The sequence below is a fragment of the Rhineura floridana genome, chromosome 6, assembly GCF_030035675.1.
Source record: "Rhineura floridana isolate rRhiFlo1 chromosome 6, rRhiFlo1.hap2, whole genome shotgun sequence".
Classification (NCBI taxonomy): Eukaryota; Metazoa; Chordata; class Lepidosauria; order Squamata; family Rhineuridae; genus Rhineura; species Rhineura floridana.
In genome coordinates, this window is record NC_084485.1 from 81,586,934 (window position 1) to 81,614,857 (window position 27,924).

Consider the following 27,924-nt stretch of genomic DNA (forward strand, 5'->3'; position numbering starts at 1 on the left):
CACATCCTTTAGGTGTACACTTAAAACACCTTAGATGTATACCTGGAACAAATGCATGGTCTTGCATACCAAGCTCGATTATCTTGTTCGCCTATGCTTACACTGAAACACTCTTTCTTGTCCAAATGTTTGTTCTCATCTTGCTTAGTGAATTCTAGGAGCTGTTGCATGAAATCTTTGGGATCTGTATCTGCTGTAGGTTTCTACTTAAGGGAACCATTCTCCCTCTAGTTTTCACGTAGACCAGTTCCATCATAATTTCCTGTTTGCAGAGGCATCAGCTTGGAACAAAATGCATTCTGAGTGGATGGCTATTGTTGCCTAACCAAGTTTATAGGGTCATACTGTACCATGTGATCTCTGCCTTTAGAAGTGCTTGAATTATGAATATGAAATTAACAGAATTGGGCCTTCAAAGAGATTGGAAATTACCCAGGATTTCAAAACTTCTACCACAAGTTTGCCTTCTAGTCTCACTGTTCTCTACAGAGGTAGTGAGAGCTGCGTTTGAATCAGTCCTTCCATATACACCACTCTATAATGTGTGTAATGGGAATAGTTGAAGTCAGGTATATAGTAAAGAGAGCAAATGTGATATACTACTTAGTGTTGGACTAGGACCGGGTAGACCCAAGTTCAAATCCTAAGTCAAAGCTCATTGGGTGATTGGGCCAGTTATCTCTCAGCCTAACCTACCTCACAGGGTTGCTATGCGGCTAAAATAGGGTGGAGAAAAGAACAGTATGTGTCATATTGAGCTCCATGGATATAAAAGTAAGACATCAGGCTTGATCCAGACAAAGATAGCTGAAATTGGTGTCCATTGAAATCAGTGGGACTAACTTGCAACTAGGCCCAGATTCAAGGTAATAATTTCTGAATGTGTTACCCTGTATTTTCAGAAACAACAGGTAGAATGCATGAGCTGAGGTTTTGAAGTGGAAACTTTAAGAGGGGCTCGATGATGTGAAGTCAATTTCCTTGTGCGAGCCAAAACGGGGAAGAAAAAGAGTATTTATAGATTTAATTAAGAGCAAGATCCTTAAGGAGCTCTGAAATCAATTGCCAGTGTGGTGTAGTGGTTGGACTGGGATGTGAGAGACGAGGGTTCAAATCCCCACTGAGCCATGAAGCTCATTGGGTGATCTTGGGCCAGTCAGTGTCTCTCAGCCTAACCTACCTCACAGGTTTGTTGTGAAGATAAAATCAGGAGGGGGAGAACCATTTTATACACCACTTTGAGCTCCTTTGAAGAAAGGTGGGATATAAATGTAATAAAATTAAAAATGCAGCTTGTGCAGCTAACTTGGGGATGGGGCTGTGCCCCTAACATGACATTTGCTAACAGCTACAAGCTCTTCCTTGGCAAATAGGCTTGCACCAGTTTAACAGTGGGCTAAGCCAATTAAGCATGTTGGGCAAATACGTACTACAGGAAAGTTGAAGTGGATGCTCTTGTGCTATGGAATTGGTGATCACCCAAACAGTTGCAGGATCCCATCATGGTAATGTATATCCATGTAAACTATGTTTTTCAAGCACATTTCCAAGTGAGTTCTATTGAATCCACTTCAAAACGCACTTTAAAGTGAAGGCCACACCTTAACCCTGCTTGTCACCCAATGGTACCATACGATGTAGGGTGGGGCAGGTGGCTGTGGTTTGGGAAAAACTGCCTGGTGGGCCACATTGGGACCCCTACTGGGCTCTTTTTAGATTCATGGACTGGAGGTTCCCCAACCCTGATGTAAAGCATACTCCTGTAACTTCTTTATTTATTTATTTTATTTTATTAAGCTTATATACCGCCCGACTAGCAAACAGCTCTCTGGGCGGTGAACATAAAAACATATACAATAATAAAATTACAGAATCTAATACAAGAAGTATATAAAAGTACACCATCTAAAATAAAATGACAACATTTACTCACATTAACTTAGATTAAAGTGCCTCAGAGAAGAGAAAGGTTTTAACCTGGCGCCGAAAGGATAATAGTGTCGGTGCCAGGCGTACCTCCTCGGGGAGACTATTCCACAATTCGGGGGCCACCACTGAGAAGGCCCTAGATCTTGTTACTACCCTCCAGGCCTCCCTATGGGTCGGGACCCGGAGGAGGGCCTTCATAGTAGACCGTAGTGTACGAGCCGGTTCGTATCGGGAGAGGCGTTCCAGCAGATATTCTTCCCAGGAGTTTTAGTTTAGTTTAGTTTAGTTTCATTTATAAACCGCCCATAACCAACGGCTCCCTGGGCGGTGTACAACATAAGATAATACAATAAATCAACAAAAATCACAAAATATAAAAATACAGATACATAATAACAATAATGTAATATTAAGATCACTAAACCATTAAAACATTAAAATACTTTAACATGAATTAAAATGCCTGGGAGAATAGAAAGGTTTTAGCCTGGCGCCGAAAGGATAACAACGTAGGCGCCAGGCGTACCTCCTCAGAGTTGGTAGCCCTGAGCATAATTTGCCATCTGTAATCCAATATTATATCTTTTTTTTTTTAGGCCTTACTTGGTAACTGCTAAGGGGGGGGAGAGAGCTGGATTCCAGGTGGCAAAAATCATAGAAAGCCAAGGAAGAGAAAGTTACCACACAACTGCACCATAAAGTGAATAAAGAAACAGATGAGGGTGGAAGCCCAGCAGTCTGTTCTTGCCCTTACTTAAAGGTTTAGATGGGGGAGGTGGATTGTGATATCTCCTTATTTTAAAGAATATAGAAAATAACCTGTTCCTGTTTGTTCTTAGCTATTTCATTATTTATGGCAAAACTTCAGTGCTCTGATTGGCTCGGTGCTTTTAGAGAGACAAAACTGCACTTATTTTCCTTCAGGAGTTTACAAACTATGCAGCAGGTTATTAGTGCCACCTTTTGGGTTTGCTGGTACAAAGCCCTGCTGCAAGAGATTTCCTGGAACATTTTTGACAACTGTATATTTAGCCTCTTTTCCAAGTTTCCCACTACTTTGAGTAAAAACACTTTAATTTACATGTGTGAGGTCTTCTGCTGTTGGTTTGAAAGTACAGATGTTCCTGTGGGACTCTCTTGGCACTTTGCAATGACATAACTGGTGTTCATCTAAATGAAGCTTTTAAGAACATTGCTATCGGGGCAAGATCTGACCCATTTAAGCTAGAGCAGGCTATCAGATAGGCTTGCATGTTTCCCTAGTTCTCCATAATTTGATTGTCAACTGCTAGCTTTATCAGCATGTGAATATAAAATGATAGAGAACATAATCTTTATGCTGCTGATATTCTGATGCTCTCTCCTAGGCTGACTGAAATTGATTAATTTTGTTAATTCTCTGCCTAAATTACTAATTGGATGATACCCCCCCCCAAAAAAATAAGTACGTTGGACGGTGGGGAAGCCCTCCAATAAATTGTCATGTCAAGGACAGGTCCCTTAATTCAGATACGTTCATGACTTGAACGCTAGATGTGATGGCCCGTATAAATTTAGAGGACAGATAGCCTCACATTTCAGTTCAACTAGATAAGTGACAAACTAGCATCTTGCTTTCAAAAGACATTGATTTCAAAAGATAAACACTGTTTTACAATCTATCTAGTGCTGCCTATATTTGATCCTGGAGAGGTATTTATAAAATCTTTGACTGACTATTTAAACATATATGGGGCTATAACAGAATGCCTAGAGTAGCCTTACCCAAATTGGAGTAGCTATAGGTGGAGATGATGGATTTATTGTGTCAACCTTTAAGCTATACCACAAGTTTTAACTGCTTTTGAATGCAGCCCAGTGGTCCTGGCATGACATTTCTTTTTCCACTGAGATATATTTAACTAGTCACTTTAAGACTTGATTATGTATACCCCACTTCTGTGTATTTGGATACATTCATTTGGTCAGCAGTCAGTATCACAAGATGTATGCTGATCTGCACAAAGCGCCTACACTCCTATTGCTATATCTGGAATCATAGTAACTGACACTATTCCAAAGTCTTTATTCTCATATACTAGGGAACCACTGAGGGATGTTCAAGATTCCTGATTAAGGTAGCTTGCTGTCCTATGACCTAGACAGGGCCTACTGCTCAGTAGCCCTACACTTGCCCTCACTCAAAAGTTTGGGGTTACTGTCTTGGGCTGGTGTATCTTGCAGATGCATAATCCTAGCACTAGCTGTGCTTTTGGGGGGAAACCATTCCGGAGATGAGGTGACACAACTAGGAAAGCCTTTTCTGTGGTCCCCATCTGCCATCCCCCATCTGGTGTGATTTTTTCCCCATGTCAAGATAGGTCCACCTGTACAAGACCATGCCAGGAACTGTTGCTCTCAGGAATTGTTACAATTTTTCTTAGGATGTTTCTTTGCTTAGTACAATGAGGCCCCATCTGCTAGTCTTGGAGTCTGTGTGTCATGTGGATGAACTCTAAGGCAGTGTAGACTGGGACTGAGATTGTTCAGGGAGTGAAGTCCTCCAATTTTTCTCTCTAGAAGGCATAAGCACAATTGCAGTGCTTTTTTGCTGGCTTAGTGTCTGCTCCCTAGGTGATTCTGCCACATCCTTGCAAATCTGCTATAAGATGCAGCAAATCCACTCATTTTGGATGTTTGTAGAGCACCCAGCATAAGGAGCCAAGTTGGCTCATCAGACTAATGAGCTGGCAGGGATCCTGGCAGCATGGGGGGGGGGGTGATAGGGAAAGAATTGAGTCTTACAGGAAGTTTGTATCCCCACACGCACATAGAGAGCACACAATTTACAGTACTGGGTGTGGTAGCAAGGTAAGCTTATCCGACCAAGGCAGTGGACTGGCAAGCAAAATTGTAAAGAGCTGGCGTGCTTGACAACATAGGGAGAGAGAAAACCATAAACACATGAGCCCTACAATATTGCACTGGGACCAAAGAGCTCAGATGTACTTGAGCAGGAATGCTGGCATGGTTTGTAGAGTGCCTGGAATCACTGTGCTCATCAGGTTACATTACATGATAGCTGTAGGGGAAGGCTGTAGTGCAAACAGGCAAGCAGTATAGGTGGGGCTGGGGGGAGAGAGAAAAATAATTCCTCTTTTCAGAATTTGCAACCTGAGGACATTTAATTAGGAAGGTACTGCAAATCCTAGTGGAGGACTGGCAAACACATACTGATGATTCTTGAGGATGTTGGGAAGGGGAAACTTTGGAGGGCAGCTTGAGTGGCACTGTCTTGAAAACAGCAGTACAGTCCTATTGGGTGAAGCACGTGCTTTGCACACAGAAAGTCCCAGGTTCAATTATTAGCATTTCTACCTAAAAATATCTCAGGTATAGAGCACAACAGAGAAAAGTATGAACCCTTGGATAGCCACTGCTAGAAAGGACAATACTGTCTTAGACAGAACGTATATAAAGCAGCCACATGTTCCATTGATGCTGCCTGTTATATGAATTCATGTGAGTCCTTCCCAGAGCCAAACCATGCAACTGTGGAAACAGCCCTTCTCCTGTAAGCCTAACATGAAAGAGTGGTATTTCTTTGCTTGCTCAAAACATTTCAGGAAGCTGTGCCTTCACAAGTGCAATTACGTTTATTCAAAAAAATACAGAGATGAAATAAAGTGCATTTATAGTATGTGCAAACCACCTATACCTTACATTCTTAATGATTATGTCCATATTAGCATATGCTGTGATCAAAGTTCAGTATCCAGCTTTCTTGAGCCTCTCACCATTGTTACCACCCTTCTTCCAAACCATGAACTCAATTAATGCAGCTCCTCAGAGGAAGCCAGTTCCCTCCTAGACTCCCTCATCCCTCATGAGGGATTAATTCATTGTCCAGATATCTGGAAATGTTTGTTAACCTCCACTTATATTTCAGATGAATTCTAAAAAGTGGTTGGGAAGATAAACTTGGGGAAAGGTGTCACAAATCAAACTGGTGTGTGTGTTTGTGGGTGGAATAAGATAAACTGTGGAAAGAGCTGTCTATGCCAGACAGGAAGATAACAGTATCCTAGTGGACACAGTGTGAGCCTCCTAAACACAGAATTTTGGGAAATCCCCAAATAAGAATCTTGCTACAACAGATAATAAATTATTTTATGTATGCTTTATATATTTTTACATATTTTAATTACTGATATAGTGGTTTATAAATATTAGAAATAAATAGGCCAAATCAGTGCTGTTGGGCACATCTATATTCTACCTAGGTATGTGGGTCTGAAGGCATTGAGCTTTCCCCCAATTATGCCTCCAAATGGCCTGATGTGTTCCACTCTGTTTGCAGTTGTCCAAGTGATAGCCCAAGGAACTCATTAATACAGAGGATGTTTTAGAGATACAGGCAGCAAATATATCTTGCTGACCCTACTCTACTCTGATAAGCCTAGAATAACTTTCCTCTCCAAGTGTCCCTTCTGTGGGTGGCATTGGCATCACCCAATCTTGCCTTTGGTGGCATGAAAGCTCTTTGCATCTCCATTTCCCTCCCAAGATGCTAAATGCTAACATGGTGACAGACACACTTATCATTTCTGGCTATAGCCCTGCCCAGAGAAGGATATGAGGTCCCATGCAGCCACATTTAGAGGAAGTGTTGGGTTTGCACTATCGTGGGGCCTCCAGCTGACACTTTGACAAACTTGCCACCTGTACATTTATATGTCAAATTCAGAGAAGGGTAGAGAAGAAACAGCAGGAATGGAATGGCCGTCTCCCTCTCTTCATCCCCCATAGTGGCACCAATGAGATTCCTTTTCATTCTACTGTGGTTCAAATTGGAAGAAGGCCTAAACCTGCCTCATCATTGCATTTCACCAGATGGGCCCAGGCTTCCTACTGATTTTGGTTACCCTAGGCAACACCACCTTCAAGCTCAAACATGGCAGCCAATGAGCTACAATCCCACTGGATACAAACCAAGGTGGCAAGATCTGTGGAAGGAAAAGGTGGGTCACCACTCTATCTCGCATTTCAAAAGCTCAAAACCCCACAGAACATCATTGATTTCAGGATACCAAGCTAAATGTCCCTTCTTTTTAAAATGTGGCACTTTCATTCTTCATGTTCAGAGTAACTTTGTAACCCAGACAGTGGCTAATTTTGAAAAATGAGGGACCAGGACTTCTGCCTTCCTGGAAGTTGCACCCACCTGGGAGCCCTGCCACTTAATTACAACCAGTCTAATTACAACAAGGGAACATGTTCCATGGGGCTGAACTCACACAATCTGATTCTATTTATTTTATTTGCAAAATACCACCAACATTTAAGGGGGGGGGAATCATGGCGGTGAATAGCATAGCGTCAACAATAACATTACATTTTTTAAAAGTCCAAAATATACCACAAATCGGTAGAGTAGATCAATAAGCCAGTTCACCCCTCAGAGAAAGCCTGGGTGACCAAGTCCTGCGAGATCCGGGAACCAGAAAAACTCATTACCATGCCTCGCCGGAGTGTGCGCGCGCGTGTGTGACACGAGAGGGTGGCTCTCAAGGATCCTCTCCTGTGACCGTGACTGAGACCCGGTGAAGAATCCGTGATCTCCACCAATCCCGAAGACTCTCTCGCAGCCTTCCCTCATCTCCCATGTGACTTCTTGGAGAGAAGCCCCCCCTCCCTAGTCCTGTTGCACTAAACGGGGCTGGAAAAGGCAACGACGGCGGGGGGCTGGACTTGATGGGAATAGCTGGAAGGGGTTGGCATGGGTGGTGCTGAGTGTGCAAGAGGCGGAGCTGCTGGCGCGCCCAAGCAGGCCTGATCAACTACCCCGTGTGGCCGCCAGTCCGTCCTGCTGCCTCGGCTGTGCTGTGTTGTCCGGGATGGGGCGCAGGAGCCGCTGCTGCTGCTGGCCGAGCCGCCGCCCGCTCTGAGGCCGGGCCGGGCTGGGCTGGGGCCGGGGGAGCCGCCGCGCCTTCCCCTGAACCGCCCGGCCCGGGCGCCGAGAGAGAGCGGCAGCAAGAGCGTAAGGCACGGCGGGGAAAGAGAAGGCGGTGAGCGGGAGCGAGCGGGGTCGAGGACTGAACCGCGTCCCCCGTCCTTAGAGGGGGAACGGAGGAAAGCAAGGAGGGGCAGAGCAGATCGCGGTGGGAGGAGGGGATAGAAACCCTGCTTTTCCGGCCCGGCGTCAGCCTCCTTTTGTTGCTGGAGAGGGGGCTGGGTGTGTTTCCAGCATATCTGCCTTTCGGGTCCTCCAGCAACTGCGCCTATCCCTGGGGTTATGAGGCTCATCCCTGGGCGGCCACATCCTCCGGCACCTCAGCTGTGTTTTGGTAGGATGCCGCCTGGTTATCCACCCTTGGGTAAACTGGGCATTGGGTGGACCTATGGATTTCTGCATAGTGTCTGAGAGGTACAGATGTGGATGTTCCCATGTGTACAAGTTCTTGAGCGTGTACCGAATAAATGGGTATTCCTAGCTACAGTTATCTACTGAGGTATGTTTACAAGCAGGTACGTGGGTGAAAGTAAAGGTGTGCTTCTGTATGTCTGTCTGTGTGTATCTCTAGGATGCTGGCTCTTGAGCCCCTCCCCCAGCCAGCCTCCCTCCCCCAAGATGGCTCCTGCACAATCCCCAAGTCCCTTCTAGCAGAGAAAGGCTGGGGTTGTGGCTGGGCCACCTGGGAAGGGGAGGGGGTGGCACCTGCTACGCAGGCTAATTCTCTCTCCATCCCCCTGTCCCTGGCAGGATCACTTTTGAGGTTCTTTGTACCCCTTTTAGGTTCCTGACAAGACGGGGGATTTCCTGTTCCAGGCAGGGGATCTCTGGGAGAACAATGTAGCCTTTCTTTTAGGAGAAGGGAAGGGACAGCTGCTTTTAGGAGCGAGGGGCCTCATAGTGATGGCAGCACAGAGGAAAATAATGGAGTGTGTATATGTTTACCAGGCTGTGTGCTCTGTGTGGAATAGAACGGCCTTTTCACTGGCATTTGGATAGATTTTGCACAAACTTGTCTGGTATCAGCTTACCTTTCCCAGCATTGTCACTTACCCATGGGTTTAACTTAAACCAACTGCTTTTGTGCCCCTTGGGACCCCATATGGGAATAAGGGCCAGCACTAGATTGCCTAGTCTGAAAAGGCTTTCCTAGATTATTGTATCCTTAGATAGCCTAGAAAGGTGTGTAGCTGGGAAGTAGAGAGATCAGCACAGCCTGTCTTCCTGCAGACACAGTTTACAAATGTTTCACATTCCTGTTTTCACAGGTATGTACCTTTCCAAACAGGTAACTGTTTGGAATTGTTATGCCAAGTCTGGTTTGTAAGGAACATTACTAACCCAGGGCTATGTTAAAACCTAACTTTTTAAATGCCAACAAATTGGGTAAATATTAGAATCTGCTCTCTGGTGATCAAAAGGCGGAAGAGAGGACTGAATTTCCAGATAAATTATTCACAGCCAAGGAGCAGCCCAGCTGCAGTCTGGCTCCATTAGTGGACTGTTAACATTGCAAAAAGCCCATCTCTCCAGCTATGCTAACCTGTATTTTGCACAGCTTGCTTACACTCTGTTTGTACAATGGGACATCCAACTACATACTTAATCAAGGAGAAAAGGAGTAGAGAGACTCCTGTCGGGGAAACACAGGCAGACCTGGGATGCTTTTAACCCTTGGATGTTCAGTTTGTCCATCTAATTTAAGAGGCTATTGTAGATAACGTCGTAGGAATATGATAGTGGCCAGTAAGCCCCTGCTTTGTGCACTAGCTTCACAAAGGGATTTTCTTCAGATAAGCAGTCCCTGACACACGGGTCAAATTGCTACTTCAGCAGTTTCTGACTTTTTCCTTGGCCTTGTGTGAAAGGAGACCAGGTATCTTCTTGAGTGCAATGGATATAGGTTGGCAAAGGAAGTATATGGGAAGATCTCAGGGACTAGCAAAGCTCCTGGGATGAGAGAATTATATCCTTTTGGGGCCCATTGCACCAGCCAGACTCCAGGAAACCATAGTTTTGAAGAAATTATGTTCAAATTACTCTAGGACATCTGGTTAACAGGCAAAACATAGTGATTCTAGAATGCCAGTGGGAATCCACATGTTTTATTGTGAGTTGTTTTGTTCCCTAATACAGCCATCTTGCTGAGAATTTGTGAACAAGGATGTATCTGAACTGGTTTTCTAAGTCTCTTGAGGTTCCTCCCACCCACGCAGGGCTTTACCTTGGCTATGAACAAAGCAAACGCTGGTGAGATTTGGGGTGATATGGGGTGTGTAAAGCTGGCTTTTCCCCTATTACTTTTATAAAGTGACTATAGTGTCGTGCTGGGTGCATTGATAACAGTGGAGGCCAGTTTATTCCTTCAGCACACTGAGCAAGCACTAGGATGCCATCCTGACAGATATCATGAGAAATGGCTACTGTTGCGATTCTAGCTTTGGAACGTGACTGAGCAAGGGTGCCCAGCCCATTGCTCCCTGTTAGGTAGCTACATGGCCCTGGTGCACGTCTGCACCCGAATTTTGCTTGGGGCATGACCCTAGTACAGCTGTTGTGCAGGAGGTCAGTGGGTCAATAGGGTTGGCAAGGTAATAGAATACAGTAAAAAGAAGCTGCCCATTTGTACGGGGCTTCATTTGTCCCAGTCTGCATCAGAATGTTGCAGGCTATGTTGTCTTCTACTCTTGAATTCTGCTCATTGTAATACTTTGTTCAGTATGCCATAGTACTGGTAGATGAGAGATGCGAGTCTCTGGACTGGGAATTAATACCAGATGTTTCAACCCAAATGTTTATATTGTTCTTTTCATTTGATTCTTCTTCCTGGAGGGAGTGGTAAGATGCTTGGATCACGCAAGGTTAAAATGGAAAGAGAGTTCCTTAAATTCTCTTGCCGCTGTGCTGCATTCACAATCCACCTAGTAAGGGGTTTTAGATCCTTAAAACAGGGCAGTGGCCCATGATACAAATTTGCATATGTTAATGTATATCTATAGGTGCAAATGTAGGTTGCCTTTTAGAAGGAAAGCTACCTTGTAAGCAAAGTTGTTTTTAAAAAACAGGGCAGGGCAGGAGAAGGGGCAGGAGACCCAGAGCCCAATGCGAAAGATCCAGGACTCAGGACCTCTGTAGCACCCCCTAATAATGTCCGAGCATGTATTTCTGAACTTGTAAAAAGCTGTGGTTTGGAAGGGAGTTCAACTTTTTTCAACTGCTAGTTCACAGCTGATATAAACATTCCCTGCATATAGAAATGTGGATGTCAGGGAGAAGGCTAACATGCTTTCCCTGGCATCTGAGTCTCTATGTGTGTGCATTTTTCCCCCATGGAAAAACATTCAACCTTGCCTCAAATCATCAGGTCAGTTGACATGAAGAATAGTTTTATAATTTCATCTGCTATTTGTGCGAGCTAGACTTGAGTGAAGTGAAAATTCTAGTCAGGGTTGTATTCAAAGCACTGTCAGCGGAGTTCCGCTGGTGCAGCAGCACTTCTATTTCTTCTCCCTCTACATGCCCCCAAAATCTTCTCCAGAGGGCCCCCCAAACTTCCAGTGCTGATTTTGAGGGCACACAGCTGGCTGTAGAGGAGACGAGAGGAGGGGAACATCCTGTTCTTCTAGCGCAAGTCTCTTGTGCTAGCAAAACCAGAGTATTGGATACCACCCACAGTAACTGTGAATTTGGAGGCAGTGGAGTGGTGTTGGTAGTTATCAACTCACCATTGTGAAATAAATATTTGGAAAGAGTGATCGCTCCATATCCACCCCAAAAATTTCTCCTGATACCCCACTGCCTTCTCTCTCCCCCCCCCCACCTTTAGTGTGAGGAGCAAACGGCTTCTTCCCCTTTTACAAGGGTCACAGAAATCTCTGTAATATAGTAGTAAGGCCCAGAAAATCTGCTGTTTTAGTCACAAAGAATAAAAGAGATTTTATGGGATAAAGGTATGTGGGTGAATGTAGTATATATGCAGCTGTCTGATGTGCTAACTGCTTTGCTTACAAATTGCCTGAATGAAAATAGCTTATTTTAATCTTGTTTGTTATTATACTTATAATTTTCCTCTATATTAAGCTGAGAATCAGATGCTTTTTCATCGTGCCTGAAGTAGTGTTACGTACTTGAAAATTCCTCTATTTCCTTTCATCAGTGGTATTGAGTTCAGTGAAATTTTTCACTTTGGCATAATCTAATAAATCAATCAATCTATCTATCCTGCTTGTATTCAGAACATTTCAAACAGCCAAAAAAGGGTAAAGAAGCAGGTTATTTAAAAAGTGCTGATGCCTCACCCACAGCAGTTTGACCATGGTTTATAAGCTATCATCAAATCACTGTAGACGCAACGTGGGTCAGATGTTAGATTGAAGCAAAGGAATCCTTGGGAATACTAGTCAACAATGCAAGCCTAACCATGCCTACTCAGAGGTAAGTCTTATTGAATTCAATGGGGCTTACACTCAGGTAACTGGGGTTAGGATTGCAGCCACACTTTGTTTTCTGTTCCTTCTGCCTGCTTTCTGCTATTATCCTATGAATTCATTGTCAAAAAATGACCTGCTAAGATCAGACACTCTTTACAAGCATGCAATTGTGCCTTAGATCCAGCTTAGATCCTTTTTTCTCCCCTCCACAATAAAAAAATGGGACTCGCAGCTTGGAACAGCAGGATTTCAAAGTAAAAGTGGAAGAGAGCTCCTCTTAAATACGGCCAGTGTTGAGAATTGTTCTTTTCTAAATGCTATAGAACTGGTGCCTTTTTCTGTTAAGAGGTGTGGTGAGGGGTGATTGATCTGCATTATGTCTCTGTGTGCCATAGAGATCTTTGAGAGAGCTAAGGACTTAGAGAGATAATTGAATATAGAAAAGAGGAGGGGGTCTGAGTCTGGTGTGGAAACTGTCTTGTTCATGTAGTGCTAGAAGCTGAATCTGGCTGCATTGTTGTTGGTGAGATAAGAGAGGGCCTGCTCCTGGGAAGGGGCAGAGTGTCAAACTTGGGTTATTCCCCATGTGATTCCTATGTTTGCCATTCCCAGTGCTCAAGGGACATCTCCCCTTCTTTCTTTTTTGATGTTAATGGCAGGAGGATATCGCGCTGGTAAGTGGGATCCTGGCTTTTTCCTCCTCAATACCCCCTTGTTGAGTGCCAGTCCTGCAGCCCTTTTGCTTTTGTTCCTTTGGCTGGGCTTGTTCTTGCCCGGTTGCCAATATTTCTCTGTAGAGGGACATAGACTGTCAGGAGAGTTATTAGACTGAAAGAGCTCATCTACATAGGCTGGAATCAATACCATAGCATAAGCATGCACAGTCATTCTGCGGGTTGGGGTGTTGATGGGGGCAGTATGGCAGTGCTTTCCCCATAAAATGTTGCCAAGATTTGTGGGGAAGATATCAGTGGTAGTGCTTGCTTGCTTTTAACATGTTGTACTCTTTAAAGAAATACATCTTAGAGGGGTTGGTGAATGCTGCTAGTAGGAAAGAGGCATTTTCTGACTCCTTCATCTTTTCACAAATAGGCTTGGTGCTTGGGCCAAAGCCCCCTACGCCGTGTCCCCCTGATGCTGGCTGGCCTGTGTCCAGAAGATGAGCAGATTGCTGGTGGGAGTGACCCTGGAGAGGATCTGCAAAGCTGTGCTGCTCCTATGTTTACTGCACTTCCTCATCATCATGATCCTCTACTTTGATGTCTATGCCCAGCGCCTGGACTTTTTCAGCCGCTTCAATGTGCGCAACTCCTCCCGCACTCTGCCCTATGTCAATGTCTCTCGGCCCAATGGGACTGCTGGGCCTCTGGGCCCTGAGCTCCTGACCCTGAGTGCCAAGCCTGTCAGCAGCAACAACACTGTCACCGAGAAGCCCTTACCACCTTGCCCAGAGATGCCTCCTGGCCTAGGTGAGTTTGCTGATGAGCCCTGCCTGCCTTGTGCTTTATCCCAAGTAAGGCCCTTTAGTGGTGACCCAGCATTACAATCATTGGGTTGATCTGTGCCCTGCTTGCCACCTGTGGCTCTCTGTCTGCATTTCCTGTCAATAAAATATGTCAAGTGGCCTCTGGCTACAGGCACAGGAAGGCCCTGGATGATCTAGGAATCTGCAGAATAGGCATGGTATTGCAAATCATGGAATTTTATGGCTTCTTAATAGAGGATCTGTCTCATAGTGAAGAAACAGCTAAGAATGTTTGGGCAGTATTTGCTGAAAGCTTCAAAATGAAGTAATGTTTTTAGTGTATTTACAGTGATCAGATATTGGATTTTTTCTTCTTTTTACTGTGTAGCCAATTCCCTGTTGCTCACAGTACCTCATAGCTGCCTTCCTATACTTTCTACTCTCCCTGTTCACTCTCCTTCCTTCACGTCTTCATCTGCCTGTCCTTACAAAATAGATTAAATTCTGCAAAAGATTACATTGTGAAACCAAGTTAATTTAATCAGTGTTATCTATTCTGGCACAATTTATTCTGTGCAGAGTTTGTATCCTGTCCTTCCTTCAAGGATCTTAGTGCTGCATACACGAGTTTCCCAGCGGGCCCTCCTACTAGCTGCTGGCCATATTTTCAGATAGGATACAGGACTCAGACATATTGCAAGTTGGTCAGGTTGGCATAACATAGCAGATGAGTTTGGATTCTGCTTGCAAAACTGGGGGTAAGTTCCCAAATAAGGGTAGGTGGGACCTCTCCATATGAGCTATAAACAGTAGGGGAGAGGGCACAGTGTCTGCCTAGACATGGCTTAGTAGGTGCTGAAAGGGTTGACTCCTCCTTATGCTGATCCTTTCTAGTAAATGCATGAAGCAGACCAGCCTTCACCAGCCTGGTGCGCTACAGATGTTTTGGACTACAACATGGCCGTGCTGGCCAGGGTTGATGGGGATTGTAATCCAAAACATCTGTAGGGCACCAGGTTGGCAAAGGCTGAAGTAAACCATCTCCTTGCCCAAGGGGGCAAAACCTTTAAGGCACAGAGAGCCCAGTGCCCTTAATCCTGACAGGTGAATAAGAAGGCACTACCTTTAGTATAAAATTGGACCAAAACATTATTAAACACTTAATGTGATCTGCAGCAAACAACTTTTCCTGCCTAATGCAGCAGTGCAAACTATCCCATTGAGAGAGAGTAATTTATTGGGTGAGCTGGATCCTGGCTCTGACCAAGTGGCAGTTAATTCACAGCCTCCATGTCATCCTTGCCATATGTCTTATGGTGTATTGAAGGAGGCCTTGTCCAAATCACTACCCCACAAGCCTATAAGCTTTCAATATGAGAATCATGCATGCCCCAAGGGTCTTCTTGACCCCTTCCCAGGTGCTCACCTATATTTCTCATTCTGTTCTCTGCTACATTGTCCCAGCCTGTTGTGACCAAAATTGAATGCATAAGCCAAATTATCTCACTTAACTATCTCGCTTTGGCTTTGTCAGTGTAGGCAAAACAACAACACCCTCCACCCCACCAATGCGGTTTGTGGGGGAAGGATCCTACTCAGCCCATTTGTGACAAGCTAATTCTGCCCTCTGCTGAGGGTGGGTACTGAACTGCTAGAAACTAGATCAGTGGGGAAGGCACCCCACCTTAAATACCTAGCTGATGCTCAATCTCATTGATTGGTTCTGTATATTTGCCTGCGATGAACTGAGAAACCATGCAAACACACACACACACCCAAACCACTCACTGCATAGTGGCAGGGGAAGAAGCGCTGTTCCTGGATATGAAGGCAGTGGGCCATGCTTATCCTTCTCACCCTCATCTCCCATATGGATATTGCCAGTATCAGATTGCCTTGCTACTGCTTCAGAATGGAATCCAAAGATAGCTGTGCCCTCAAACCTTGCTGGCCAGCCTTATCTCAGGATGGTAGAACCATCCAGTGCTTTCTTGACATTTCCTTGAAGTATGCTATTGCACCCTGCCCCATTCCCTTGCTCACTGTGAGTAATGATAATCGTGCCTGGTTCTCAGGACAACTCAGAGTTGCTTGGGCAGCCTGCAGCAGAATGATAACTTCTAAATATGTATGTGGGGTCTTTGGGGGGGGTAGGTTTCTTTGCTGAATTTTTCTGGGCAATGCCCTATCACTTTGTCTGATGAAAGGGACATGGCCTGTTTGTGTTAGTGATGAGGCTGTGCTGGTCTTGCATGGTTGATGCATAGATAATGGGAGTTCTTTCTCCTGCAGTGGGCCGGCTCCTTATCGAGTTCAGCTCTCCCATGAGCATGGAGCGGGTACAGCGGGAAAACCCAGATGTACGGGATGGTGGCAAGTACTCGGCCCCAGACTGTGTGCCTCGTCAGAAGGTGGCCATCCTCATCCCTTTCCGGCACCGTGAGCACCACCTGAAGTACTGGCTGCACTATCTGCACCCAATCCTGCGGCGCCAGAAGGTGTCTTATGGCATCTATATCATTAACCAGGTGTGCAGAGAGTGAGGATATGGGGGGGGGGAGATAGTGGAGTTGTATAGTTGGGTAATTTTACATTCCGAGCTTAATGGTATAATGGGATCTCCTTTTAGATGGTGATGTGTATTACTTCAAAATGTGGTAAGCCAGACCTACCATGTTTGGGAGGCTTCCTATTTGTTCTTCTGTGAGAGGGCCTGGAAGTCTGTCCCAAAGTCCTGCCTTGATGGGGGGAGAACAAGATGGTTGGGTTTAGAACATGGTGCTGTCTAGTTCCTTTGGGAAGAACCTGATAAAGGAAGTCTGTAGGTCTGTTTTCATGAAATTAGGTTTTTCTGTCCTGACTGGAAGTTGAGGCTTCCAGCTTTTTGGGGAAGCAGAGTGTGGCCCTTACAGTGATTTATCAATGGGCCATGGCCTTTGCATTTATGGTCTGACATGACAACAGATGTAAAATATAGTAGGTGGGATTTTGCAAGATCCATAAAGGGAGATGGAGCAGTTTTGGGAAAATTAGGAAAATCTGAGAATATTCTTTCCAATAAAGAGAGAGACAGGCTAGTTGCATCAGGTAACAGGGGAGTGCCACTTGAGGTGACGCTGGGTCCAAGGGATAGTTAATAAAAAAAAACTTTATTCTAAGTACAAAGCAAAACAAGCATAATGAGTATACCTAGTGCTAGACATAATGCACTATGCTTCCCACCTCTTTTTAATGAGCTACATCCGTTCAGCCGACCTTCAGCTGGTCATTACTCTCAGCTATCTCAAAGAGGTCTTAAAGGGAAATTCCACATTTTCCTTCTCGTAAGAAACCCACATACTGTCACAGCCCCATAATATAATCCTTAGTCCAAGTAGGTGGTTGTCTAACTCGGACAGGCCGTCTTTCTTCCATCTTTCTGTGGTTGATCTGTGACAGCTTCTGATACTGTCTGCAATGCTGGCAACATAGAAAAATCATCTAACACAGATTGCTTATCTGCTATACTCTACAGGAGCCAAATAAAAAGCATTCCACACACGACCATCAGAAAGTTTATAAGAGCCTCTTCTTTCAACAATTTTATGAGGAGATGTAAATCTATATTCTCCCTTCCATAACATTCCAGGTTTCTTAATTCGAACGAGCCACATTCAGATTATTATTCCTTAGCACCCTGACAATAGTCTGTCTACACTTTAGACTTCTTTTGTTTTTCCTCAACAACTTCTTTCATAACAGATTTGGAGAGTATGTCTGTGTTAGATTTTAAAACTCCAGCAGTATTCAATTTACTATGCATCTCCCTCCCATGTAATAATTCTGCTGGTAATTTCTGTGTTGTTGCATGAGGTATAGCTTTATATACCTGCAAAAATTCAGTGACAAACTCTTTCCATGCTTTTCCTTCTAACTTAGCTGTATGCAAACTGTCTTTCAAACTTCTGTTAAACCTTTCAATCTCCCCATTTGCTTGACGGTAATACACCAATGATCTATGTATAACATTTCACTCTACTAAAAAGGTTTCAAATTCCAATGAAATAAACTGAGAAATCATTTCTTTAGGATTCCCTTTCCTACTAAAAACAATGGAAAGGAATTTAATCACAGTAGCAGAAGTGACTTGTGTTGTAAAAGCTACTTCAGGCCATTTACTGTACTAATCAGTTAAGGTAATAGCATAACGACAATCCATTGGGGCAGCATCAAAAGGTCTTACAATAGCAATTGCAATCTTTTCCCATGCAGAGTCTGGGAATGGAACAGGCTGTAGTGGTACTGCATGAGTGATTGCTGTCTTATGATGTGATTGGCAAGTAATGCACGATTTTATGGCTGCCTCAGTTTGGGAATCCATCCCTGGCCACCAATACAAATATCTCAGTCTCTTTTTAGTTCTAACAATCCCTTAATGGGTATCATGTACCAGACATATAAGATAGATTGTAATTCCTCTGGGACAAGTAGTTGGTGTGCTCTCATAATATGTCACCCCCTTGCAAAGAGAGTTCATCACATATTCTAAAATAAGGCAGCAGAGCAGGGTCAACATTTTTTTTATTATTATTTGGCCATCTGCCTGTCAAGAATTCCCATAACTTTTGTTGGGCATGCCAGACATGCAGCTAAAAACTGCTCTTGTATAACTGCAGTAGGAGTAGGAGTAATAAATGCAACTACTTCTTCATCACCTTCCAGTGGGATTTCAGATGATGGTAAAGGCAACCAAGATAGATAGTCAGCTGTCAGATTTTGGGACCCTGGTCTGTACTCCATTTCATATGTAAAGGAAAGTAATTTTGCTGATCACCTAGTAATAGTTTCCTAGTCGTCCCACTCCTTTTGTAGTTAGTAATGATGTTAAAAGCCTCTGATCAGTACATGATTTAAATATATGGCCCCATAAATATGTTCTCCACTTTTCTGTAGCCCAAACACAAGCAAGTGCTTCTTTTTCAGTAGTTAAATATTTCCTCTCAGCCTCAGTACGTTTTCTTGATGCACATGCCACAGTCCTTTCAGTATTATCCCCATGAAGTTGGATAAGTACAGTTCCTGGTCCATGATCAGAAGCATCTGTTGTCACAATTACAGGTAACGCAGGATTAAGCAATGCAGGACTATTAACAGTCAGGTCCTTCACTTTCTCAAAATTGACTTCAGCTGCTGTCTAAATCAAACTTGAAGTTCCTCATAACAATTCCTAAACAGGCTCTACAACAGATGCATAATTTGAAATAAATTTGGCATACCATGATCCAAAAAGGAATGCAAGGTTTGCATATCTCTAGGAACTGGTGTGTCTAGGATTGCTAACACATGATCTGGGTCAGGCTTCAACCCCAGTGGTGAAAATATATGCCCCAGAAAAGAAAGTTCAGTTTGTCTAAGCTTACATTTGTCCAAATTAAGCTTCAAGCCTGCTGCATTAATACAGGCTGCAAATTACTCTCATGCTGTTCAGGAGTATTACCAGAAACACGATAATATTATCCAAATAACATTGAACCCCCTTCTCATTCCTAAGACTTGATGACATCATTTTTGAAAGGCATTAGGTGCTGATGCCAATCCATAGGGGACACATTTAAAACTAATCCATCATGTGTAATAAATGCTCTAAGATCTCTACTATCTCTGTGCAGCATGACTTGATGATATGCACTCTGGAAGTCAAGAGTAGGAAACGTCTTTGCTCCCCAAAGTGCTACAAAGACTTCCATATGTGAAAGAGGGTGCTATCAATCACAATGGCTTTATTTGGCCCCCTCAAATCCACACAAAGGCGGATACCACCATTTTTCTTCCATGCCACTACTATAGGCGAAACCCATTCTGAGGAATCAACCTCCTCAATTATATCCTTTTGTACTAAGTTCTTAATCTCTTCTGACATTGCATCTCTCATTGCAAATGGTAAATGTCGTAACTTTTGGTGTACAGGTATCACATTCTGTTTCATTTTAATTTTATGAATAAATCCATATGCACAAACAAGGTTGCCTTCACCTTGATCTTTCAATTGCATGGGAACTTGTGTTTGCTCTGCAGTAACACTTAACTGAGGAGGAACAACTTGTCCATCAACTATTCTAAGATTCAATGCAGCAAATACATCCCTGCCAAAGATAGGAGTGCTCTTATGCACAATATAAAACTCTACAGATGCCCAACATGCCCCAAAAGTCACTTTTACAAACAGACATCCACTTACAGGAATTTGGTTCTTCAAATAACACACCAACTGCAATTTTGATTAAGTGGCACATTCCCAAAGTAATGCAAATAAACTGTTACAGGTAATATGGAAACTGCTGAACCAGTATCCAGCATTAATTCAATGTTCTTTGACACCCCTGCAGGTATAGCAGAAATATTAACAGTACACATAATTTTTTCAGCAGTGTGTGTGGATCTGATCCTGTCCACACTCAAAATAGTAACATCTGGAACTATAATTGCATGTTCTTGGTGGCTATACCTACATACTTTAGCAAAGTGTCCATTCTTTTGCAATAATTACAATGAGCCATCCTAGCAGGACATCCTGTATGACTTGGAAGATGTTGTGAAGACCCACAGTGAAAATGACATTTTATTGCACTTTGATGCATCAGCTGTTTCCAGCTGGCTCTCTCTTTGGGATCCTCTGTCTGTCTTGGACAAGAACTTCTACACTGGGAGTCTACTGCTTGCACCATGCCCCCATTATCTGAGCTCATTATTTTAGCTTTTGCCAAACCAGTCTCCATTTAGGTCGCGGTAGTCATAGCTTTCTCCGATGTAAGATCAGTCTCTAGGAGCAAGCTTTCCTGTACATGAGGCATAGTTATCTTTCAACCAACTGGTCTCTAATCATCTCGTCTGCCATATCTCCAAAAAAGCGCTCATTAAATCTCTTAGAGCTGCAATACATTGTACTGTAGACTTCCCCAGTTTCTGTTCATGCTGACGGAATTTGTAGTGATTAGCTACTACATTCACTTTTGGCACAAAAAAGTTCTTTAAAGCCATGCATGCTGTGTTGCGTCTCTCATCAAGAGGAAGTGTGTAAAATATATGCTGTCCTTCAGCTCCCAAACAGCGGATAAGCAATGCATATTTTCTTGCTTCAGAGATTTCTATATCATTAGCTGCAAGCAGATAGTTTTCAAACATCTGGATCCAAACAGGGAATGCAATTGGAGGCTCACCTGGACTTTGAAGGAAAGGTACCAGTAGGTTCAGTGATACAAGAGCCATATTTTGTCACCAAATATGTTGTGTCCAAGAGGCAAGGCAAGAGGTAGTTAATAAAAAAACTGTACTCTTAAGTACAAAGCAAAACAAGCATGGGTATACCTAGTTCTAGACATAGTGCACTATGCTTCCCACCTCTTTTTAATGAGCTATATCCCTTCAGCTGACCATTACTCTCAGCTGTCTCAAAAGAGGTCTTAAAGGGAAACTCCACAGGTGACCAGGCCCTTTGTGATCTTTCCATACAGTTTGGTGAAGATACCTTTAACCGAGCTAAACTGTTGAATGTGGGCTTTCTAGAAGCCCTTCGAGATGATGAGAGCTATGACTGCTTCATCTTTAGCGACGTTGACCTGGTGCCCATGGATGACCGGAATATCTATCGCTGTTATGATCAACCACGGCATTTTGCTGTTGCCATGGATAAGTTTGGTTTCCGGTGAGTTTATAAACCTTGATCTTTTATGAGACACCAGAGGTCCTTTAAAAAGTGAAAGGGGGGACACAACTTTTTTGCTCATACAATTTACTTTGCCAATGTAACATAATTAAATCTCTCTTCAGAGATTCTCTGCAGAGTGTGCTTACACTCCATTTGGCTAGGACCTTGTGGAGGCCTGCAGACTGTGAAATGGGCCTCATCTAGAATGCTGGCAGGCTGTTTGTTTGTTTGTTTGTTAAATTTATATCCTGCCCTTCCTTGCAGAAGGAGTCCAGGGCGGCAAACAAAACACTAAAAACACTCTAAACACTCTAAAAATCTTAAAAACAGGTTTTAAAACATATTTAAAAAACATGTTTTTTAAAAACATGTTTTTTTAAAAACATCTTTTTTTAAAAACATCTTTTTTAAAAAACATCTTTTTTAAAAAACATCTTAAAAAGCAGTTCCAAAACAAACGCAACCTGGGATAAGGTCTCTACTTAAAAGGCTTGTTGAAAGAGGAAGGTCTTCAGTAGGTGCCAAAAAGATAACAGAGATGGTGCCTGTCTGATATTTAAGGGAAGGGAATTCCAAAGAGTACGTGACACAACACTAAAGGTCCACTTCCTATGTTGTGTGGAATGAACCTCCTGATGGTATCTGCAGGAGGCACTCACCAGCAGAGCACAATGATCGACTGGGTATATAAGGGGTAAGATGATCTTTCAGATATCCTGGTCCCCAGCTATATAGGGCTTTGTACATCAAAACCAGAACCTTGAACTTAGCCCAGTAGCTAATGGGCAGCCAGTGCAATTCTTTCAGCAGTGGGATGACATGTTGGCAATACCCTGCCCCAGTGAGCAGTTGTGCCATATTTTGCACCAGCTGCAGCTTCTGGACCAACCTCAAGGGCAGCCCCACATAGAGTGCATTACAGTCATCCAGCCTGGAGGTTAACAGTGCATGGATAACAGTGGTCAGGCTATCCTGGTCCAGAAATGGCTGTAGCTGTCTTACCAGCCAAAGCTGGTAAAAAGCACTCCTAGCCACTGAGGTCTAGCAAACAACCTCTAGCAACAAGGATGGATACAGGAGCACCCCAAAGCATTTGACGAGTTATCCAAACTCGGGAGCCACCAACCCACAGCATCTCCATCTTGTAGGATTCAGACTTAATTTATTGGCCCTCATGCAGCCCACCATTGAGTCCAGGCAGTGGTCCAGGGCTTGCATGGCCTCTCCTGATTCAGATGTTACAGAGAAATAGAGGTGGGTGTCATCAGCATACTGCTGACACCTCGCCCCAAATCACCTGATAACTCATTCCCAGGGGCCTCATATAGGTGTTAAACAGCATTGGGGACAAGATGGTACACTGTGGCACCCCACAGCACAACTGCCAGGGGGCTGAAAGACAATCACCCAATGCTATTTTCTGAAAAAGACCCTGGAGGTAGGACCAGAATGACTATAAATCCGTGCTTCCGATACCCTTCTCACTAAGTCGGCTCAGAAGGATACCATGGTCAATAGTATCAAAAGCCGCTGAGAGATCAAGTAAGAGTAACAGGGTTGCACTCCCCCTGTCCTTCTCCCAATAAAGGTCATCCATCAGGGCAACCAAGCCAATTCAGTCCCGTAACCAGACCTGACCCCAGACTGGGATGGGTCAAGATAATCTGTTTCATCCAAGAGTACTTACAATTGCAGCGCCACAACCCTCTCAATCACCTTCCCTAAAAACTACTACAGGCAGTAGTTGTCACAGACCAATGGGGTTTTTCAGGAGCAGTTGGATTACCACCTCTTTCAGGGCAGCTGGGACCACTCCCTCCCACAAAGACGCATTGACCACACCCTGGAACCTCCTTTCGTAAGACTACCATATCCCATTTCTGTGGCGTTTACAGTGGGGTTTGTGGTTAACAGTAGGGATCTGCAGCAGCTTTGGATGAATTCCAAGCAAAGCAGGGTGCTTTGGAAGGATCCTCGGCTTGTCCGAGGCAAAGCAGGGCCTCTACAAGGACCCAGACACATAGTGGGGACTGCCCAAGTTGTCTCATGTCACCTTGGCAAAAGTATCTACTGAAAGCAAAACTATCTAAGCTTACCATATAAGGAAAGCACACGGGAGAGGAGAGGAGAAGTAGAACAAATGCTGGAAGAGCTCTGTTGCAACTGCCAGGTCAAACTTGTAAAAAAAAGGAATGATTTTACCTGGACTCTCCAATCCCAGTGCTTTGTGGGGAGGAAAGAGAATCCCTTTTAGTTCTGCCCCCTGCTCCCCAAAATCCACTTTAAAGGCACTTAGCACCAAAGAAAAATGGACCATTTTGTGTGAAATTGGCAAAGGTTTCTTCTTATGTGCCTCTCTCATATTTGCTTTCAGAGCAATTGCCCTCAAAACACATGGAAAGATTAAGTGAATTCTTTTTACCCATCCCCAAACCATAAAGCCTGGCCTTATGGGAAAACCAGTGATGCTATCATTTAGAAAAAAAAACCCTGCCTTAATGCATTGTGGAGGGACTACTGTGCCTGCAAATTTCAACCAGTTCTGTCAAAAAGAAAAAAAAGTTATAGCTGTTTTTTGCTTTCTCAATAGTGAATGAAGGGGAGATGAAGCCTTATTTTTCCCAAACCAGACTGTGCCTCTGAAGCGCTTTGAATTGTGGCAGATTTTTTTCTGAAGTGCTGACTTGAGGTCCAAATTGAATCTTCTGGTCGGTGCACACCCCTAATTAAAAATATATAGGCTTTGCTGCCTCGTATGTGAGTTTATGAAATGCTCCAGGGAAGTACTTGTGCTTGTGATGTAGACAGGATCTCCACATGAATATTCCATGTTGTATAGGTCAGCCCACTGGCATCTCTTGTACCTGCCAAACTAAACAAAAGAAGACTGATGAGGTATGCGTGTAAAATGGAATCTCTCCAGCTAAGGAGAAGGGACCTGGGAAGGATTTAGGAAGGGTTAGAAAGGGTGGGAGCAATGGGTGACATGGCTGGCATCACATGGTTGTCTTGGAAACTGGGATTAAACTGTAGCAGGTATAGGTTGAACCATTCTGGTTCTGTGTTCCTGAACCCATTCCTGGCCTGACTGATCCCCATCTCTCCTGGTTATCCCTTGCAGGCTGCCATACTCTGGCTACTTTGGAGGTGTCTCTGGCCTGAGCAAGACACAGTTTCTGAAGATCAATGGCTTCCCTAACGAGTACTGGGGTTGGGGTGGAGAAGATGATGACATCTTTAACCGGTGCGTGAAAGGCTAGCCTGGGCCTAATCTAGCCAGAACTTGTTCTCTGCAAGTTGGTTGTAGTAGCCATGACTTTCCATGTGGTGTCCCCTGGAAATATAGCTGCCTTTTAACTTGTGTTCCCAAATCTGACAGAGGACACAGGCAGGTAGCAATTTCATAGCACATAGTAGGCAGGGCCAAATACAAGGCTTGTCTCTATGATCTGTGGAGTCAGTACTCTGAAAGACAGGAAGGGGGGTGCTGGCAACTGGAGGATGAGGACTAATTCTTGCTTTTATTTAGGATAAGGTCAGAAAAGACTATTGTTTGGAACCCCACTCATTTGCTGATCATTGAGCTGTAATTTTTCTTTGTGTAGGATCTCACTTAATGGCATGAAAGTGTCACGTCCTGACGCCCGCATTGGACGCTACCGCATGATCAAGCATGAGCGTGACCGGCACAATGAGCCCAATCCTCAGCGGTGAGAGAGATGGCATGTTACTTCCCTACATAGTCCCCTGCAAACTACATAATGAGATAGAAAGTTTCCACGACTTTACTGCATCATCTCCCGGTGCACATAGTGGTTTGCAGGTCTGATTTCCAGTGGAAAATAGTTTTCTAAACTCCTCTTCCCTTTTGTGGCATACCACAAACAGTACACCTCAAAAGAGAGGTGCCACACATTTGTGTACCTCCTCATAGCATGTCCATGAGGTCCTTGGCATCCCCCCACAGATTGTTTTCTACTGCTGTGTTTGCATTCCCCTTTCCGATCCCATCATAATTTCAACTCTGTCTGTTACTCTAAGAGCCACAGGCATGAATTAGGCCCAACCCTGCACTGTGTTGGATTAAACCTATGCTTGCTGGGGCTAGAAAGGTGCTGTTGTCCTGTGCCCTAGCATTTATTGTCTAGAATCAGAGACATGCCACAGCTGGCAGGACATGTATTCTGGACTGTCTTTAAGAAAACCAACTTTTATGAAACCTTGGCTGTCATTAGTGCATTGACATTCCACTTGAAAAGGTGGTGGTGGTGGGTGATCTCCTATCATGAAAGCTCTAAATGTAGTCACCATCCATGGTCCTCCAGGATCCCATTATGCCATGCTATATCACTTGACAGAGATTTTCGTTTTACAACTGAGACCTGTGGGTAGATGCTAAATGCGTTACTTGGGACTCTCAACTTAGAAGGCTGTGTGGCTATGGTGACTGTTCATGTATTCAGAAGAAAAAAAATGTTTCAGCTTTTCCATGCAGTGTAAGTGCTTTGTAGGATGGAAATATGACATCAGAAATCGCTTTATTGTGTATTAGCTATCTCATGTGAGGCACCAACTCAAAATCCTTCCAAGTGACCTGAGCTGTCACTAGATCTTCCATTCATTGAGGAATGGTTGACAAGCTGTTGAACTTAGCTTAACTGTTAAGGCCTAGTTTAATGTGTAAGATGACATTCTTTCTGGCTCTCCTGGCAGGTTCACCAAAATCCAGAATACCAAGGTGACCATGAAACGTGATGGCATTGGCTCACTGCAGTACCGCCTGGTGGAAATGGTTCGCCGTCCTATGTACACCAATGTTACTGTGGAGATTGGCCATCCACCACCACGCCCCCCTCGGGGCTGACTCTTTGCTACCTGGCTCTGCCTGTGGCCCCATGCATGAGGAGCTGTGCAGATCCCAGCCCTGACTGGTTCAGAGGACTGTGCCCTGGCTTGAAGGACCTGTTTGCCTCCTTTGTGGAGATGCGGGAAAGGCCAAGAATACATCTTTGCCTTGCCCCAGCCTTTGGCTGAAGCTGATCTCCTTATCACTAATCAGTTCTCCACAGTGCCCTTCATAGGTCGGAAAGCAAATATGAGTGTGTCATGTCACCTGGCTCAGTGCTTGGGGATTCTGGGCAGACCAAGCCCCATTCCTGGTTGGAAGGTGCTGAGAGCAGAGAAGCCTTGTACAGGTACTTGACCCTCGCCATCCTGTCCCTGAACTTTTAACAGGGTGGCGTCCCTTAAGGATCCCAGAAGTATAGTAGCCGTTTTCTTCTCCTTGCAGTGTGCAAGACTACTGCCCCTTGAGCCTTCCTTCCAGGGGGTAGCCTGGTCTTACAACAAATGCCAGCTCACAAGGTGTAGAGGTGGTTCCCTTCTGCCCAGTTGAGGAGAGCTCCATCAGTAGAGAAGCTCCAATGGGCCTGGCCACTGCCCACCTCCATTCATGGCTTGGTGCTGTCCCCTGCTGGGCCCTGGATGTCACTTCTGGCTCCAGTAATACAGGGGTGTTTTATACAAATATTCATTAGAATACTCGAGTGCTTCCTGGGTTAGTGTGGCATGTAGCCTGTCTGTCAAGGACCAACAGGCACTTCTTCCTAGCAGTGTTTACTCTTCTGTCTGTGAATGAGGCAAGTTGGTTGGGCAGTGTTGTTCACTTCTTAGCAGGGTGGATTCTTGATGGTGTAGTTTGGCCTCCTCCAGTGTCAGCTGGCTTCTCAATTGCATAGGCACTAATAGGCCTGTGGCCATTGCTACAGAACAGAGGAAAGTGAAGTTGGCTTCTTGCTGCCTGCTTCCCCCCTGGTCCACCATTCCTGTACCAACCCCCACTCACCAAGCCATCCTACCCCACACACCCACACACACCATCTGCCAGTCAATCTGCCATCAACCATTCATATTGCCCTCTTTGTCAAGCTGTCATCTGCCACCACCTCAGGCCAGGCCCCTGGGTCTGACTGTCTGCTCATGACACATGGTGGTCCTGTGCCTAATTCCTGGAGCTAGGAAGCTGCTGGTGTCCTTCAACTCTGGTTATGGTGCCTGGCAGGCGGAATCTCCTACATCTGTCCACTTTGGGATGGTAGCTGGGCCAGGCTTGAAGCCAGGCATCAGTATATTGCACAGCCCAGGTGTTGGTGACTTTTGTACATTTGAATGTTTTGATCCCTTTTCAAGCCTATGGTGAATGCAGCATTGGTTACTATGATCAGACTTTTGTATTCAATAAAGTTTCCAAACTTGGAAGTCTCCTTGCATATGGAATTCAGGTGGGGTCCATGGATAGAGAAAACACTGCAGGTTTATGCCAACTAATGACTCCCCTTCTTGAGCTCATCTTGGCAAGGTCCAAACTGAAGAACTGAAGGCGAGACACTTCAAACCAATTGCAGCACATCCCACTTCCCCATCC

The 27,924-nt window shown here is 44.4% G+C and overlaps 1 protein-coding gene across 10 annotated transcripts; it reads left to right on the forward strand.

Annotated features, from left to right (window-relative positions):
- The first annotated feature begins 7,459 nt into the window (after nt 1-7,459).
- B4GALT2 (beta-1,4-galactosyltransferase 2) lies at nt 7,460-27,763 on the forward strand. 10 transcript variants are annotated; one of them, XM_061632716.1, is made up of 9 exons: nt 7,461-7,976; nt 10,058-10,171; nt 12,157-12,355; nt 13,444-13,820; nt 16,109-16,344; nt 21,307-21,497; nt 24,622-24,744; nt 25,106-25,210; nt 26,214-27,763. In XM_061632716.1, the coding sequence occupies exons 4-9, from the start codon at nt 13,511-13,513 to the stop codon at nt 26,362-26,364; spliced, it is 1,116 nt and encodes a 371-aa protein (XP_061488700.1). In that variant the 5' UTR covers nt 7,461-7,976; nt 10,058-10,171; nt 12,157-12,355; nt 13,444-13,510; the 3' UTR covers nt 26,365-27,763. The 10 variants fall into 10 exon arrangements, with proteins under 10 accessions (XP_061488707.1, XP_061488700.1, XP_061488697.1 ...); XM_061632713.1 differs by lacking the exon at nt 12,157-12,355; XM_061632717.1 differs by lacking the exon at nt 12,157-12,355 and having other exon boundaries at nt 7,461-7,948.
- Nucleotides 27,764-27,924: the final 161 nt, after the last annotated feature.

Bases quoted from the DNA above. Each gene is read 5' to 3' on its own strand.
- B4GALT2 (XM_061632716.1), top strand. From the start codon at position 13,511: ATGAGCAGATTGCTGGTGGGAGTGACCCTGGAGAGGATCTGCAAAGCT. The intron at 21,498-24,621 runs GTGAGTTTATAA...TATCCCTTGCAG, and splicing joins ATGGATAAGTTTGGTTTCCG to GCTGCCATACTCTGGCTACT. The intron at 25,211-26,213 runs GTGAGAGAGATG...CTCTCCTGGCAG, and splicing joins AATGAGCCCAATCCTCAGCG to GTTCACCAAAATCCAGAATA.